The following is a 20,236-nucleotide window of genomic DNA, read 5'->3' as shown; positions in this document are numbered from 1 at the left end:
TATTCTGACACGCTTCTGTCCAAACAATTTTGTTCGGTGACCCATTCTTTGTCAGATTTGTTAGCGGTGTCGCGATGTGCGCGAAGTTGTAAATGTATTTCCTGTAAAAATTTAGGAGCCCAAGTACTTTGCGTACTTCTTTTTTTGTCTTAGGTGGTTGCAATTGTGCGATTTTTGTTTGTTTTTCTGTCTCGGGTGTCTGTGTCCCATGACCAACGGTATGACCGAGAAAATCAATTTCGTAAAATGCAACGCTTGTTTTTGACGGTTTTGTTGTTAAAGAATTACGTTTTAATGCTTCAAGCACTAATTCTAAGGTTGTCATGTGATCAGTCCATGAGTTTGAGAAAATACATGCGTCGTCGAAGTATGAGAGTGTAGACGGGATGTCTTTTAATAACATACGCATCATTCTTTGGAATGTCGATGCGGCTGTCGATAATCCAAATGGCATATAGTTAAATTCTAACAATCCTAATGGTGATTGAAATGCTGTGTATTTCTTACATGATTCTTTCAGTGGAATCTGCCAGTAACCTCTAGAAAGATCACATTTTGTCATGTATTTTGCTTGAGATAAGGCAGCAAATAAATTCTCTTGATTTGGTATTGGTTCTGCATCAAACACTGTTGCTTCATTTAATTTGCGAAAGTCGATACATAGCCTTATCGATCCGTCTTTCTTTTTCACTACTACTATTGGTGATGAGTATGGGCTTGAAGAATATCTAACTATTCCTGTATCTAGCATATCCTTAACTTCCTTTTCAACTTGTTCTCGTGCGTGAAATGGAATAGGATAGTTTTTCACGTTGATAGGGGTAGATGTGGTTAACTTTATATCGTGTTCCACTAATGTTGTATGTCCGGGTGCGTCTGTAAAGACTGACTGGTACTTTTCTAATAATGACCTGATTTCTCGTTTCTGACATTCGTTTAGTTGAGGATTGATTGTGACGTCATTAATTGTACTATTTTTAGAGTTACCGTGTTGTGGGGTGTGTTGTAGTTCGACATCATCGCTGTGAGTTTCGATGATTAATCCTACATTTGCAGCTTCAACATGGTTAAATATTGGTTGTGATAATCTGTCTCTATCGAAATATTTTTTTAGCATGTTTGCATGGAATGTCTTTGTTGTGTTGTTAATTTGAATCTCGTAATTAACACCAGATTTTACTGCTGTTATTTTGAATGGTCCTTTCCATGTAGCTAAAAGTTTACTCGAGTCATCGGGTAAGAGTATTAGTACTTTGTCACCAATCTCAAATTTTCTTGACTTGCTTTTTCGATCGGAGTATTCCTTGTATTTCTCTGCTTTTTTTAGTGACGGATTCCTGTGCTAGCTTACATGTGTCCTCTATTCTGTCTTTCAGGTTTCTTACATATTCGTAAGCAAACATAATTTCGTTATTGTCCTCCTCATTTCCTTTACAAATATCGGCTACTATATTGATCGGGCCGCGAGGTGATCGTCCATACATCAACTCAAATGGGGAGTAGCCTGTAGATTCTTGGGGTATTTCTCTATATGCAAATAGGATTGCTGGTAAGTATCTGTCCCAATCATCTGGTTTTTCTGCTGACACTTTTCTTAACATTTCTTTAGAGTGCCATTAAATCTTTCACAAAGACCATTTGCTTGGGGGTGGTAGGGAGTTGTGAATGAGTGTTGGATTCCCATGAGTTTCATGGTTTCATGCATCATATGTGATGTAAATTGGGGTCCATTGTCCGACAGTATCTCATTTGGTATGCCTATTCTAGTAAAAATTGTCATCAATGCTTCAGCTATGTGATCCGATGTAGTTGATTTCAATGCTATCGCTTCTGGCCACCTGGTTGCGTAATCGACTAGTGTTAGTATGTGTGTATGGTTTCTATCTGATTTTGTTAAAGGGCCTATAATGTCAATTGCAACTTTTTGAAAAACTTTTTCAATAGCTGGGGTTGTCTCTAATGGCAATCTCGGTATTCTGCCTTTTGCGACTCTTCTTTGGCATGTGTCACACGATTTCACATATTCTCGGACGTCTTTAGTAATTCCAGGCCATGTGAAATTCTCGGATATTCTCTTCAATGTGGAAGAGCTCCCAAGATGTCCAGAAGTTATTGAATCGTGCGCTATTCCAAGGATTTTGTTTCTGTAAATACTCGGCGTGACCAGTTGTTTAGCTATTTTGTTTCTTTTCCTATGTAACCTGAACAGAATATCTTTTTCAATGATGTATTCAACTTTTGATTTCGTCCCTTTGTTTGCGATATTGAAATATGATGTTAAAGTCGGGTCCTTTTTCTGTTCTTCAATGAACGTGTTCCTGTCAAATTGTTGTGGTTCAAGAGAAATAGTCATTGGCTTCTCTGTTGTCTTAGTCATCTTTCTTGTTTCTGCTAGACAAGCTGTTTCTTGGGTTAATGACCATTCTTTTACATCTGTTGGGTTGTCTTTAAGACCTTTTATATTGCCAACAATAACATCAGCGACGGGGTTGGGAAGTATACAGCATTCCACTATTCCTGTATAGTATGGGGTTTCTATGTACACATTAGCTGTTTCAAAGGTTTCGACTGTGCCACTGAATGTGATGCATTGTACCGTTTTTCCAGTTTTGTCTTCGTCATTGATCAAAGATGCTTTTATTCCTACTGTACTGCATCCTGTGTCTCTCAATATTTTGCAATCAGTTCCATTAGCTTTGCCTTCACAAAAAAATAGCGATCCTGATTTGTGAGTTTGTGTTAAAAGTGACATACCTTTCACGCAATACACATTTATATTTTCTCCTGACATTATTCGTGTCTGATTGTTTACACCTGTTTGGAGTGATGCATTTGCAGTTTCTTTTGGATATCCCACGATTTTGTAACATTTGTCTGCTGTGTGGCCTTTCATTCCACAATATTGACATTTAATTATAGGTTTGTTGGTTTTCTTATACTCAGTATTATTGTCAGTGCTATTTCTTGTTTTGTTTTGATAGGGTCGGCTATGGTCTCTATTGAACTGTTTGTTCCATGGTTTGTTACTATGGTCATCCTGTTTCACTTGCGTGTTCCGAGTGATTGATCGGCTCGTTCTATTTGAGTACTGAACTTTAGGTGTACCTGGACTCTGAGCAGCGGCAGCGTAGTATGGTTCCTTCAATGTTCTGCTAAGGGGTGTCAATGGATGTGCGCTGTTAAAGTTTTCTGCGTAGATTTTTAATTTGTCCAAGTTTTCTGACTTTCTCTCTTTAAAGAATGCGACTAAATCTGGGTTGCAAGCTTGATAGATTCGATTCTTCAGCGTGAGATAGTAAAGGCCTGCAAAGTCGTCTTGTTTTACGTTTGCCAACTCAAGCCACCGATTTAGAAATTGAGTAATTCGGTTCACGAATGTATTAAAGTCTTCTCCACTTTCCGGTTTTGCAGTGTGAAACCTTTCCTGGTAACCATCTTCCGTTAATCTAAATCTTTTTAGTATAGTTAGTATAGTTAGTATAGTTTTCCAGCGTATTAGGCGTTTTGTGCCTTTGCTGATCTTGGCATTCAGTTCATCGAGATAAAAGTCAATAAAAAGCCCTAACAGATCTTTTGACCTGTATCTATAATATATAAACTTTTTGATAAATTGAAGGCCCTAACCCTAACAGATCTTTTGACCTGTATATACGTCTAACCCTTTGATGGGATCTTAATGGGCGGTTCAACTATGCTAAACATGTAATCTGCTAAGTGGCTATCTAAGCTATTTTGAAGGCGTTGACACTTGGAGCATTGGTCACCGTTTCAGGGAGACTGTTCCAGCGGTCAATCACACGTTGATTAAAGTAGTGTTGCCTAAGCGATGTGTTACACCTTGGTTTATGCAGCTTGTAATTATGACCTCTGGTTCCATTGTTTGCAAACACGAAAAGTTTACTCTCGACTTGATACAAACTGTGTGTAAACTTGTATGTTTCAATCATATCACCTCGTACTCGTCTGTATGTCATGCTTGGAATTTCAATACGTTTCAGTCTATCCTCATATTGCTTATCTTTCAACCCAGGAATTACTTTTGTTGCTCTGCGAAGCACGCCTTCAATAAGTTTCTTATCTTTCTCAAATTGTGGTGACCATACTGAGTTGCTGAACTCGAGATGGGGTCTGACTAATGCAGTAAATAGTATTTTCATAGTTGCTGCATCTAAATAGGTAAAAGATCTTCTGATGAGTCCAAGGATTCTGTTTGCCTTATTAACTTGTGTTTCTATATGCTTTGAGAATTTTAATTTAGTATCAACATGTACTCCCAAATCTTTCTCAAGTTTTGACTTATTCAGAGCTGTTCTGTCGCTACAGTGATGCTGTCTCATATCGTAGTGAAAGATTTTGTTTTTCGTTCCAAGATGTAGCACTGTGCATTTTCCAGCGTTGAACTTCAGTTGCCAATCGTCTGCCCAGTTGACTAGATTGTCAATATCTAACTGAAGACTGTCTCTATTTTCTAGATTGTTTACCTTTCTGTATACTTTAGTATCATCGGCATACATTGAACATGAGCTAGACAAAATACTTGGTAAATCATTAATGAAGATTACGAAAAGAGTTGGACCTAAGACGCTGCCTTGTGGCACTCCACTAAGAACTTCTGTCCAATTTGACACTGTGCCTTGCACGCTAACTCTCTGTTTCCTGCCTACTAGAAAATGCTTAATCCAGCTTAGAGTATTTCCTTGTACACCATGAGCTTCCAGTTTGTTTAAGAGTCTTTGATGGGGAACAGAATCAAAAGCTTTAGCAAAATCTAAGTAGATTGCGTCAACCGAAGATCCTTGGTCGAGAAACTCTGTCCAATCATTTAAAGTCTTTAGGAGGTTAGTTGAACATGACCTGCCAGAAACAAAGCCATGTTGGCATTCAGACAGTAACTTGTTGTTCTTTAGGTGAGTTATGACATAGTCTCTAATAATGCTCTCCATTATTTTGCAAACCACTGAGGTGAGGCTAACTGGTCGATAATTGCCCGGATTACTCTTGTCTCCTTTCTTGAATAACGGTGTAACTTGTGCTTCTTTCCAATCGGGTGGAAGAGTTCCTGAGTCAAGTGATTTTTGGAACAGTAACGCTAATGGTTCGGAGAGTTCTTCTGACAACTGACATAATACGCGGGGGTGGAACATGTCAGGTCCTGGGGACTTGTTCATATTGAGTTTGTCTAGTTTCTTCTTTACAGTGTCTTTGTCGAATTCTATATCTGATAGTATGTTGTTTACACTTTTTCTTTCACATGTAGGTATATTAGTAAGATCCTCGTTGGTGAATACACTGCTAAAGAACTTGTTAAGAATATTGGCTTTGTCAATGTTAGATGAGGCTGTCTTATGATCATCATACAAATCCGCAATACCGTCTTTAGTCTTCGTTTTTGTTCTAGCATATGCAAAAAACTTTTTCGGGTTCACTTTAGCCATACGAGAAATAGATCTCTCATAGTCCTTTACAGCAATTTTGCATGAGCTTTTGGCTTGATTTCTGGCCCTCGTGTAATTAATATAGTCTGCACCCTCTCTAGTTTCTAAGTACTTTTTGTAAGCTTGCTTCTTTTTCTTGAGTTTTGCCAAGACTGTAGGATTGATCCACCGAGGTGAAGTTCTGTCTGAACTACTTTTAACTTTTGGTACGCTGATGTCCACTGCAGACATAACTTCAGATTTGATAATAGTCCATGCATCGAGTACAGACAGGTTTATTATTTTTTGTGTTAGGTCTGCAGCTGAGACTAATTCAGAAAGCTGTTTGTAGTCGCCTTTATCGAAACAGTAGCGGGGTTCGTTCGAGTAACATTTCTTTGTGTAACATCTAAAGTCAAAATATAAAACCTGGTGGTGACTCTTGCCTAGTGGAGCCTCATGTCTTATTGAGTCAATCATTGAATGTTCATTTGTAAAAACCAGGTCCAAAATATTTGGGTTTTGCTCTGAACGGTAGTGAGTTGGTTGCTTAACGTGCTGTGTTAAGAATGAATCCCTGACAGCTTCCATGAATTTAGAAGCAGAGTGATCTGAGTCCTTGGGGGATAACTCGTTTGCCCAGTCTACTTCAGGAAAGTTAAAATCTCCCGTAACTAGAACATGTGATTTGCCTTCTGTCATTTTAACTAAAAGTTCATTAATCTTATCATTGTTTTCAAAAGAGCTATTCGGTGAACGATAAACCGAGCCAACTAACATCCTATCATTGTCTCTAAGTGTTATTTCACACCAAACGGATTCTTTGGATGATGACAAGTTGTCTGACAACTTGACTGGTTGAGCATTTAGCTTTGAACGAACCCATATGGCTACACCACGATGACAACTTTTATCCTGAATATTGTGAAAACAATCAAAGCCTGGAATCTGAAGTTCTACCGGCTCGATTTTACCTCTTTGCTGATTTTTAGGTAACACTTCAGTTATACTTATAACATCAACACTCTCAGCATCAATCGTTAATAAAAGTTCATCTCTCTTGTTGATAAAAGAATCTGAATTTGTATAAAAGCACTTTAAAATGTCCGTACGATGACGGTCTAATTTTTTGTACAAGCACTTAAAACTGTCCGTCTGATGGGGGTTAAAAACATTCTGTACATTAGAACTAAAATCGTTGGTTATTTTCTTTCCTCCTCCTCTCTCTTTCTGTCTGCTGGCCTGCCCTGTCTTCGATTGGAATCTACAACTTTCCCCCTCCATATTGTCCACTTCTCCTCTCCCCCTTTCTGTATTGTCTCTTCCCTTTTTTTGTCTCTCATCTCTACCAATTTCCTCATCTCTTCCCTTTCTAAAGGGTGTAATCCTTTTTTAAAAAAATATTTTTATGTATTTCTGATTGGCGGAGTTTACGACCATTTCTCAGAACTCCAGAAGCCTGCTCCTCATTCTTAATTGATATCAGAAGAGGTCTTGTACCAGGGGCTTTGGAGTGTAGGCGTTTACAGGTTGATATGTCAACATCAGTGTCTAAAGTTTCTTTACAAAGCGAGATGAGAAAGGTCTTATCATCTCTAATACGCTGGTCTAGTTCCTCAGCACTGCTCTCTGGGATACCGAAAAAGACAATATTATTCTTCCTCTTATCTCTTTCTGCTAGTTCCTTTGCACTCTCTGCTGTCACTTGGCTAGCTAAGTCTTTTCTAACCTCTTCTGCATAACTTTGTTGGGCATTTGCTGTTGGGTTTCGTGGGACACTCTTATCTCTTTTCAAAATATCAATTTCTTCCCTGAGATTTAAAATTTGGGACTTCAAATCTTCTAGAACATTCCTTTTAAAATCATCCAGGATTTCATTGCATTTCTGTTCTATTAATTTATCTTTTTTGACTGCTGACATAGCTGGTCGCTCGCACTCCTCACAAAACCAGTGAAACTTGCAGGAATCATCTATCAAGAGGGCATATTGTTCTATTGTTATTTCGCTACAAACTCTGCAAACATAGCAATCACATCTGTCACAAATAATCATTTCATGGTTTGGATCACTGAACTCTTGGTGACATACTTTGCACTCATCAACTTCAATAGTAACATTTTTCGATGATTTGTTTTTTCCGCCATTTTGGGTGTTTACAACCTCAGTTTCAGAAGTCTTTCCATTGACTTTTTTATTCTTATTCTTTGACATTTTCACTTCAAAATGATTAAAACTATAAATTTATATCACACAGATAAAATATATTAAGAATTTCACTGAATTTCTCCTCTAAAAATTTGTTAACTTCGAGTAATCTGATCACAAAATCCTTGAGAAATCAATGAGCCGCCATCTTGTCTTTAATAAATCGACTCTCGATTTTTAGTAGAGCGTCTTTAATTTTTCCATAGTCATCTGCATCTTCAGTTGTTAAGGTATAGAAAACTTTTAGCGGTTCTCCAGATAAGCAGTTAATCAAGGCTGTGGTCCATTTGCTTTCTGGCCAACGATAACCTTTAGCCTGAACTTCGAATCGGTGTAAGAAGGATTCTAAACAGTCTGAGCGTTCATCGTATGTTGGCATGCGTGGAAGTTTCACGAAAAATTCATCACTATTATTATGTTTTCTTTCATGACCGGTTTTTGTTTTTTCAATTTCCAGCATCATTTGGGTCCTTTTGGTTTCTTCTTCTGCTAATGCTATTTGTCTTTTTAGTTCCCTTTCTTGGACTCTTTCTTCTCGTTCTTCTCTACGTATTCTTTCTTCGTGTTCTTTTTCTTCTCTACGAATTCTTTCTTCATTTTCTTCTCTACGAATTCTTTCTTCGTTTTCTTCTCTACGAATTCTTTCTTCGTGTTCTTTTTCTTCTTTACGAATTCTTTCTTCATTTTCTTCTCTACGAATTCTTTCTTCATGTTCTTTTTCTTCTTTTACTTTCTCTTCGCACCATGGAAATATTCTTTCCTGGGTATTTCTAAGTCCTTTGCGAGACTTAAGTATCTTTTATATGCTTCCATGTTGCAATAAATTAGTTACGATATTTTATATATATTATATTGACAGGATACTGTTACTGACTGTTTTATTTATTTACACTTACTGGAATGAACTGTTCTATTTTTAGAAATCTCTCTCTCTTATTTCAACTTATTATGTATGTTGAATTTGATGCCTTTTATCGTTATATCTTATAAAGCAATGTGTCAATACAATGCGGAGTTATTATGACTTGTGTCAATAACAATGTGTCAATCGCGTGTACTCTAAACTATGTTACTACGAAAAATGTATCACCAATGTGTGTGACTCGTCGTTAGTTTGTGTACAATTATTCGCAATGACGCTAATATCCTAGAGTGTGATAACAATAATAGGGTGCCAAAATAATCCCAAGTTATCTATCACTAAATATAACACGACGGCTAGTAGACTCCTTTTATTATTATTTAGTTTTTAAAGACTCACTTTTCAGAACATAATATATAAGTGGTTTTCGGTAACAGTAATATGCCAAAAATGCATTTAAAACAAATCACTATGCAAAACAAATCACGATGTCTATAGTTACTATGTGATGCCCAACTCATGTAAAAGAGAATAATGAAGGATATATTTACCAACTCAGTTCGTGGCTGGGACCTCTCTCTTGTTCAATGGTCGTTCAACAATTGTAATTAGGCATTGAAGAGTGTTTAACAGTGATGTCTGAAATACAAAACAATAAAATATCGTAAGATTTACAATAGTTACAAAATGTGTTCACAACACTGAGTGATTGGATGACAGGTGAATGAATCGTTATGGAATGTAAACATATTGAAAACAATTCATGAATGAGGCAAACAACAAAATGAAATGAGTGATATAATAACAAAGTGGACAAGGAATGAATGAATGAATGAAAAACTGAGTGAATAGATGAATGAATGAATGGATAATGTATGAATGAAAGAATGAAGGGAGGAATAAATGTATGAATGATTGGATAAATGAGTGAATAAACGGATGAATGGATGAATGGATGAATGAATGAATGAATGAATAAATAAATGAATGAACAATGAATGAATGAATAATTTATAAATGAATAAATGAATGAAGGAATGAATCAATAAAATGCTATTCAATTTGAATGAAAGAATGAATGGATAAATTGCTATTCCATTTAAATGAAGAAATGAAAAAGAAAAAAAATTAATCCTGTAAATAGGGAGTTCAATTAAAATATGATCAAGTGGGGCAATTAAGAGTTTTACAATTTAAACTTTAAAGTTAGATGAAATAGATATAAGTAACTAAATAAATTCAATTCTTTATATGTGTCCCCTCCAAAATGTCATGGTCTCAAGTGAGTAAAGAGCTACTCGACTATGCATAAAGATATATGTAGAATGAGGCCCCAGAATTTACTAGTTACTATAAATGAAAAACAATTAACGATTTGTTTACAATGAAATAAAAATAATGATGAAATTTAATTAAAAGAGATAAACAGTGATCGTGGCAGTTACAAATAGAGATATGAATATTTTACGTAACTTATGATAATATGTCAGGTTCGTAAGTTTACGTTTCCAGGCAGTTGATGGGCTTGGATGATCTATTCCTCTGATAATAGGATTGGACTCGTAAAATTCCGCTTCCAGGCAATTGGTAAGAGGTTATAGTGTAGTACAGCGGGCTTGGGTTTGATCCTTGAAGATTATACAATCAAAGTTAAAAGCTCCGGCGTCTTAATGGTGTAGATATAATATCTACAAAGTCCCAAAAGATAAAAATCTTACAATATATATATAGGAATAGAGTGACTGGCCGTCCGCATAGATTGTGGAGAGAAAGTGAGTGTAGAATATTAGACCTATCAGCTTTTATAATAAATGGCTACGTGACAGAATGTAGAACGAAAAGTATTCACTAATTAGAAATTAATTCGAGGGAAGGCTATAAAAGGAAAGACGATCTAATATTAGAAGGTAAAGTTTATCTAAGCCTACCGAAATATAACTGGAGTGAGATGAATTCAGTTCTTAATAAAATAAAATTTAATAAGATAATTGTGAACAATCTTTACTGTGACATGGACATTTTCAGAACTTCGATAGACAAATGGACAGTATTTGTCCTAGTCGCTTGACCCAGTTGCTGAATTCCATCAGATCGTTGGCTATTTTGGACACTCTTTAACTCGAGCTTTTATTTAGCGCAATATCAACTAAACGTGCTCAAAGCGCTTTACAAAGAGTCCGTGACACATAGCATGGAGAACAAAACATGACGTCTGCTAGGCGATATAATTTTTTTTTCCGACAGAGACAACGCTGTAAACGGCCAGGTAATCAATTTACACCTGAGTACGCTGAGAGAATGTGAGTAAAGAGTCTTTTCCAAGGACCCAACTATGAGCCCAGGACCTTCAGATCTGAAAGCGAGTGTCATACCACAAGACGAGTACACATAGCCGCACATTTTGGACACTGTAGCGACTCGCTCAGAATTTTTTGGGGGCGAGGCGACAAGTCATATCTCCATGTAATAGTCCAGGTTTCCTTTGTGTAGATATCATACATAATGGCAATAGTTCTAGAGAGTTAGAGCGTACAATAATGACCCTGTTAAGATTCCATCGAGTCGCTTAGTGATATCTTGGACACTCTAGCGACTCGCCCATCACGAACGAAGACTATTTTTGGGCTCGACGCCAACTCATTTCTCTAGTGGATACACAGTTCCTTTGCAGATATCATATATTATTATTATTACGGCAATAGTTCTAGAGTATTCGTATGTATCTTGGCCCTGATGACATTCCATCGAGTCGCTATTAGACATTTGTGACCCGCCGTCTCAAAACGGTATTATGTCGGGATGTGTTGTACTAAGACATTCTATATAGTGTTCCTATATAGAGGGACTTGGTTGTACCCCAAGATGTGAATTTAGAGATAAAACGGTGGGAAATAGGACTTTAGAACGTTTGGCAATGCAAGAATTAATATTTATACTCTACCATAACGAACAGAAGGAAACACCGTGTTTTGTCTTTAAGGTTATAACTTTATTTTTCTTCATCTAGTTCATTCTGACATAATACCGCTTTGAGACGTTGGGTCACATTTTAGACATTCTGGCGACTCAAACAGGAAGGAAGAACACGGATTATTTTTCTTCTTCTACCTTTTTTTTAAATTTTATTTATTTATTTATTTATTTATTTTTTTTTGGCGAGGTGGTTATGTCGTTTCTAAATTGAATACACATTTCCATACAAATTTTCCTTTACAAGGGAATAGAGGAAATTTTCCTTCATTCTAAATGACATGCACGGGGTTTAAAGCACAGTTGAACAGTCATGCGCAATAAAAATGATTTTTTTCTCCCCCCAACAATGTGATACAAAAAACAAGGACATACTTTACGCCAAGGCGCTGCACTGCGGCAGACACCTGGGCTATCTTTGTCTTTTTCTCGTGACCCTACATTCTAAATTACAATTTTCCTTTACGGGGACATTTTACTTCTTAATAACTTATGACATGCACAGGATTTTAAGCACCGTCGAACACTCATACGCAATAAAAAATATATTTTTCTCTCTTCCCACAATGATGCGATACAAAAACCAAGGACAGACTGAGCGTGTGAGATGCTCCTCTTGCTGCTGTCGTTGTTAATCTAATAACATGGCCTCTTCACACCCACCGTCACGATATCCCTCCGCGCCACAAGCACCACCAACACCGCTATGATAATAATGATATATTATTGTTATTACTATGGTGATGATGATATTCCTCCGCCTAACACACCTGGCCTCTCACGTGTGATTACTGGAGAATATTCTGAATGAATTATCTCAGCATTATCCATTTATTCGTGGCAATGGAAGATTCTGCCTGTCGTGCTCTGGAAAAAAACACATATTTAGAAATTTGGCCAGAAAACTCGTCCTTCAAATATCGATCGATTTAAATGACCCTCGTCTTGGCAAAAACTCTCAAACATGGGACATTTATGAAGACCACCGAAGTCCCAGGTTTGAGAGTTTTTTGGCAAGATGAGAGTCATTAAAGTCGATGGATATTTGAAGGACGAGCTTTCTGGCCAAATTTTTTATTATATGTTTTTTACATAGTACTGCAGTATACTTCTCACCCTTACAAAATTCTTCATTCCACATGAAAAAACACAGTTTTAAATTTTGGTCAGAGAAAAACACTCCTTCAAATTTAGATATTGATCTATTCAAGTAACCCTCATCTTTCAAAAAAAAAAAAAAAAAAAAAAAAAAAAAAAAAAAAAAAAAGAAAATTAAAGATCTCAAACAAAGGACTGACAAGCATTCCCAGGTTTGATAGTTTTTGACAAGATGAGGGTAAAACACATATATTTAAAAATTTGGCCAGAAAAAAAAAGTGATCGGTATTTAAAGGTTTAAAGGACAAAATTTCTAGCTAAAATTTTTTTAATGTGTTGGTTGAAAATGTGTTTGGTGTGTTTTTTGTTTTGTTTTGTTTTTTGTTCTTTTTTGTTTTTGTTTTCTTTTTGGTGTGTTTTTTTTTTTGTTGTTTTTTTTTTTTTAGTTTTTTATACGTAGTACGTTACAATAGCAGTGAGTGGGCATGTTTCGTTGTTTCCAAACACAAACAAACGAAATCCCTAGACGAACAACCCGTATCCTTTATAATGTAATAATGTACGCTAATCTAGTTTAGTCGTTTATTTATTTATTTATATTTTTTCAACATAAAATTACATGGAGAAAAGATAAGCTCGTGTATAGCGCTTTTCTTTACGGTGTTCGCACCACACACAATCTGTTTGTCTGAAGATTAATAGCAGTTGTGATATGGAAAAAAAAAAAATGAAAATTTAGAAAAAAAAATTTAAAAAAACCAAACACACACACACACACACACACACACACACACACACACAAAACCCCAAACAACCCCCCCCCCCCCCCAATAAATGCCAAAGTAAACCCCACAAAACAACAAAACTCAGTCAAAACAAAACTTTAAAAAACAACAACAAAAAAAGAAAAAAACAAAAACAAAAAACCAAAAAACAAAACAAAAGCCAAAAGCAAAAGAGAAAAATCCCTTTAGCTTTCATATACCGTTATATCCACTAAATGAGTTCAAAGGGCTTTATTGATGCTGTGCGTTTAGGTGACATGCTCACAACATCCGCCAGTCCGATATTTTAAAGTAACAACACAATATTGTGTCTAACCTTGAACGTTTAGAGTCTGATCGATATAATACAATAACAATAATAGCTAAATGACGTTAATTTCGTTCCTTCTACAAGTGTGACTAAAACCGAAGTGTACTTATTTGCAGGTCTGATTACCCAATTCCTTATGGGCTCATTGGTGTAATGCAAATCAAAAAATAAAAAGTGACGCAAAATATTATTATCCATTACAACAATGTTAAACTAGGCCCATAAGTGGGTTCGGATGTCAGACCTGTATATATGTATACGTCGATACTGACCGATGATTCAGTTGCTTCCCTGGTCCAGAGTTTGAAGATGATGGAAGCGCCATCTCTTCTTGTCGCTGATTGGTCAATCGAAGATATTAAATCATTAACCCTCTCATGTCCCATCCTACATGTTATGTGTTGCTGTTGGCCAGGGACCCCTTGTAAAGCGCTTTGAGAACATTTAGTGGATTTTGTGCTATATAAAGCTCCAAAAAAAAAATTTATAACAGCTAAGGAAAATCGTCACATTCGTTACGATACAACCAACATTATTCTTATTAAAATTTCTTTTGTACATCAGAAAATTTAAAGAAAATGAACAGTGTGTTGTAGAGCATGTTTGGCGAAAGAAATTTTGTATCGCAAGAACTTTACTGCTATTGTGTCTGAGTGATAAAAAATCTATTTTGTAGTTGGGTGTGAAGTTTTGGGGAAAATCCTGAAAATTGCTGGTAAGGAGAGGGTTTACCAGCCGCTTCATTCTTTGACGTTCTCAATCCATTGTCTTCTTACAAGAGTGGTAGCCACTGACTAGAGTCAAATAAAACGGCCGCGTGGTCTTCTGGTATGACACTCGCTTTCGGGTCGGAAGGTCCTGGGTTCGAGCCTCGTTCGGCGCATAGCATAGTTGAGTCCTTGGAAAAGGATCTTTACTCACATTCTCTCACCGTACTCAAGTTTAGAAATGAGAATCTGCCCGTTTACAGCGTTGTCTCTATCCGAAAATAAATAGTTGTAATATCGCCTAACGGGCGTTATGTTTCGTCCTACATGTTAAGTGTTGCTGTTGGATAGGTGCCCCTTGTAAAGCGCTTTGAGCACGTTTAGTGGATATTGCGATATATAACAGCTCAATATTAAAAACAATCTTAGGTTGCACCCGAGTACCCAAGTCAAGATGTGCAATGTAGACGAAGCTTAATGGTTTGGCTAAAGACACATTTATTGGGAGCAGGCACTGGTGTAAGATAAAGATCTGAAATAAATGTGTATGGAACAGTGCCAGACAAAACAAGAAAGAAATACACAATGAACAACCAAAACTGTCGAGGATGACTGATTTTGGGATAGGATATATTTTTTCTCGTATTTTTCTTTCTTGCTGTGTTTGGCAGCGACCGTTTTATACACACTTTGACTAAAGATAACACATCTTGAAAATTGATTCTTTATAAATGTTTCATCATCCCATTGGTAATTATCTATGGACCCAATGTCGATTTACCAAGGCAACAACAACAAGAATTACTGCTACTACTACTACTACTACTATTACTGCTACTACTACTACTACTATTACTGCTACTACTACTACTACTGCTACTACTACTATTACTGCTACTACTACTATTACTGCACTACTATACTGCTACTACTACATACTGCTACTACTACTATTACTGCTACTACTACTATTACTGCTCACTACTACTATTTACTGCCACTACTACTATTACTGCTACTACTACTATTACTGCCACTACTACTATTACTGCCACTACTACTATTACTGCCACTACTACTATTACTGCCACTACTGCTATTACTGCTACTTAACCTACATATTTCTTACTGCCACTACTACTATTACTGCCACTACTACTATTACTGCCTACTACTACTATTACTGCACTACTACTATTACGCTACACTACTATACCTACTACTCATTACTGTACTACTATACTGACACACTATTACGCACTACTACTATTACTGCTACTACATACTTACTTATCTGCCACTACTACTATTACTGCTACTAACTACTATTACTGCTACTACTACTATTACTGCTACTACTACTATTACTGCCTACTACTACTATTACTGCTACTACTACTATTACTGCTACTACTACTATTATACTAGCTACTGACTAACTATTACTGACTACTACTACTACTTACTGCTACACTACATTACCTACTACTATTACTGCTACTACTACTATACTTACTGACTCATACTACTACTACTATTACTGCTACTACTACTATTACTGCCACACTACATACTATTACTGCTACTACTACTATTACTGCTACTACTACTATTACTGCTACTACTACTATTACTGCTACTACTACTATTACTGCTACTACTACTATTACTGCCACTACTACTATTACTGCTTAACTATACTGATATACTGCTTACTCTATACTATTACTGCTACTACTACTATTACTGCTACTACTACTATTACTGCTACTACTACTATTACTGCTACTACTACTATACTACTACTACATTAGCTACTACTATTACTGCCACTACTACTATTACTAACTAACTACTATACTATTACTGCTACTACTACTATTACTGCTACTTATACTACTATTACTTCTGCTACTACTACTATTACTGTACTACACTATACTCCTACTACTATTACTGCCACTACTACTATTACTGCTACTACTACTATTACTGCTACTACTACTATTACTGCTACTACTACTATTACTGCACACTACATTACTCTACTACTACTATTACTGCTACTACTACTATTACTGCTACTACTACTATTACTGCTACTACTACTATTACTGCTACTACTACTATTACTGCTACTACTACTATTACTGCTACTACTACTATTACTGCTACTACTACTATTACTGCTACTACTACTATTACTGCTACTACTACTATTACTGCTACTACTACTATTACTGCTACTACTACTATTACTGCTACTACTACTATTACTGACTACTACTACTATATACTGCTACTACTACTATTACTGCCACTACATTTCTGACTAATTACTGCCTACTTACTACTATTACTGCTACTACTACTATTACTGCTCACTTACTACTACTACTATTACTGCTACTACTTACTGCTAATTATACTGCCTAACATACTACTACTATACTGCTACTACTACTATTACTGCTACTACTACTATTACTGCCACTACTACTATTACTGCTACTACTACTATTACTGCCACTACTACTATTACTGCTACTACTACTATTACTGCTACTACTACTATTACTGCTACTACTATTACTGCATACTACTTTAGCATACTACTATTACTGCCACTACTACTATTACTGCTACTACTACTATTACTGCTACTACTACTATTACTGCTACTACTACTATTACTGCCACTACTACTATTACTGCTACTACTACTATTACTGCTACTACTACTATTACTGCTACTACTACATACTGCTACTATCTGCTACTACTACTATTACTGCTACTACACATACGACTATACTTTACTGCCACTACTACTATTACTGCTACTACTACTATTACTGCTACTACTACTATTACTGCTACTACTACTATTACTGCCACTACTACTATTACTGCTACTACTACTATTACTGCTACTACTACTATTACTGCTACTACTACTATTACTGCACTACTACTATTACTGCTACTACTACTATTACTGCTACTACTACTATTACTGCTACTACTACTATTACTGCACTACTACATTACGCTACTACTACTATTACTGCTACTACTACTATTACTGCTACTACTACTATTACTGCTACTACTATTACTGCTACTACTTGCTACTACTACTAAATTACTGCTACTACTACTATTACTGCTACTACTACTATTACTGCACTACTTACGTACTACTACTACTGCTACTACTACTATTACTGCTACTACTATACCTACTACTATTACTGCTACACATACTGCTACTATACTTTACTGCTACTACTACTATTACTGCACTACTACTATTACTGCTACTACTACTATTACTGCTACTACTACTATTACTGCTACTACTACTATATACTGCTACTACTACTATTACTGCTACTACTACTATTACTGCTACTACTACTATTACTGCTACTACTACTATTACTGCTACTACTACTATTACTGCACTACTACTATTACTGCTACTACTACTATTACCCGCTACACTACTACTATACTATTACTGCTACTACTACTATTACTGCTACTACTACTATTACTGCTACTACTACTATTACTGCTACTACTACTATTACTGCTACTACTACTATTACTGCTACTACTACTATTACTGCTACTACTACTATTACTGCTACTACTACTATTACTGCTACTACTACTATTACTGCTACTACTACTATTACTGCCACTACTACTATTACTGCCACTACTACTATTACTGCTACTACTACTATTACTGCTACTACTACTATTACTGCTACTACTACTATTACTGCTACTACTACTATTACTGCTACTACTACTATTACTGCTACTACTACTATTACTGCTACTACTACTATTACTGCCACTACTACTATTACTGCTACTACTACTATTACTGCCACTACTACTATTACTGCACTACTACTATTACTGCTACTACTACTATTATTGCTACTACTACTATTACTGCTACTACTACTATTACTGCCACTACTACTATTACTGCTACTACTACTATTACTGCTACTACTACTATTACTGCTACTACTACTATTACTGCTACTACTACTATTACTGCCACTACTACTATTACTGCTACTACTACATATTACTGTCACTACTACTATTACTGCTACTACTACTATTACTGCTACTACTACTAATTACTGCTACTACTACTATACTGCCACTACTACTATTACTGCTACTACTACTATTACTGCTACTACTACTATTACTGCTACTACTACTATTACTGCTACTACTACTATTACTACTACACTACTATTACTGCCACTACTACTATTACTGCCACTACTACTATTACTGCTACTACTACTATTACTACTACTACTACTATTACTGCCACTACTACTATTACTGCTACTACTACTATTACTACTACTACTACTACTATTACTGCTACTACTACTATTACTGCTACTACTACTATTACTACTACTACTATTACTGCTACTACTACTATTACTGCTACTACTATTACTGCTACTACTACTATTACTGCTACTACTATTACTACTACTACTACTATTACTGCTACTACTACTATTACTACTACTACTACTAATTACACTACTACTACTATTATACTGCTACTACAACTATTATTGCTACTACTACTATTACTACTACTACTACTACTATTACTGCTACTACTACTATACTGCTACTACTACTATTACTACTAGTACTACTATTACTGCTACTACTACTATTAACTACTACTACTACTATTACTGCTACTACTACTTCTACTACTACTACTACTACTACTACTACTACTACTACTACTATACTACTAACTATTACTGCTATTACTACTTCTACTACTACTATACTACACTACTACTACTACTACTACTACTACTACTACTACTACTACTACTACTATAACTACTACTACTACTACTACTACTACTATTACTGCTACTACTACTACTACTACTACTACTACTACTATTACTACTACTACTATTACTACTACTACTACTATTACTGCTACTACACTACTACTACTACTACTACTAACTACTACTACTACTACTACTACTACTACTACTATTACTGCTACTACTACTTCTACTACTACTACTACTACTACTACTACTACTACTACTACTACTACTACTATTACTGCTACTACTACTATATACTCTACTACTACTACTACTACTACTACTACTACATACTACTACTACTACTACTACTACACTACTACACTACTACTACTACTACTACTATTACTGCTACTACTAACTTCTACTACTACTACTACTACTACATACTACTACTACTACTACTATTACTACTACTACTACTATTACTGCTACTACTACTATTACTGCTACTACTACTTCTACTACTACTACTACTACTACTACTACTACTACTACATACTACTACTACCTACTACTATTACTGCTACTACTACTTCTACTACTACTACTACTACTACTACTACTACTACTACTACTACTACTACTACTACTACTACTACACTACTACTACTACTACTACTACTACTATCACCACTACTACACTACTTCTACTACTACTACACTACTACTACTACTACTAACTACTACTACTACTACTATACTACTACACTACCTACTACTACTACTAACTACTATCACCACTACTACTACTACTACTACTACTACTACTACTACTACTACTACTACTACTACTATCACCACTACTACTACTACTACTACTACTATCACCACCAGCTCACACGGTAGAGCCACGCTCTCACCTGCCAGGCGGAGTTGTCGTACCAATAAGTTCGAAGGTTCAAACCCCACCACCGCCGCGAAAAAATTTTTTATTCTCTATTGTCTTCTGGCACTTTTCT

General features: G+C 35.9%; 1 protein-coding gene across 1 annotated transcript; it reads right to left on the bottom strand.

The window, feature by feature from the left end:
• Window positions 1–3,722: 3,722 nt before the first annotated feature.
• LOC144979077 (uncharacterized) lies at window positions 3,723–14,031 on the bottom strand. The gene is made up of 3 exons (XM_078925691.1): window positions 13,918–14,031; window positions 6,849–7,617; window positions 3,723–6,490 (listed from the first exon to the last, which is right to left on the bottom strand). The coding sequence occupies exons 1-3, from the start codon at window positions 14,029–14,031 to the stop codon at window positions 3,723–3,725; spliced, it is 3,651 nt and encodes a 1,216-aa protein (XP_078781817.1).
• Between the last annotated feature and the right edge of the window lie 6,205 nt (window positions 14,032–20,236).

The sequence above is a fragment of the Berghia stephanieae genome, chromosome 8 (genome assembly GCF_034508935.2).
Source record: "Berghia stephanieae isolate SIO BIC M18660-M18661 chromosome 8, UCSD_Bste_1.3, whole genome shotgun sequence".
NCBI lineage: Eukaryota > Metazoa > Mollusca > Gastropoda > Nudibranchia > Aeolidiidae > Berghia > Berghia stephanieae.
Note: the sequence above shows the minus strand (reverse complement) of the source record. Positions and strands in the feature narration are given on the sequence as shown.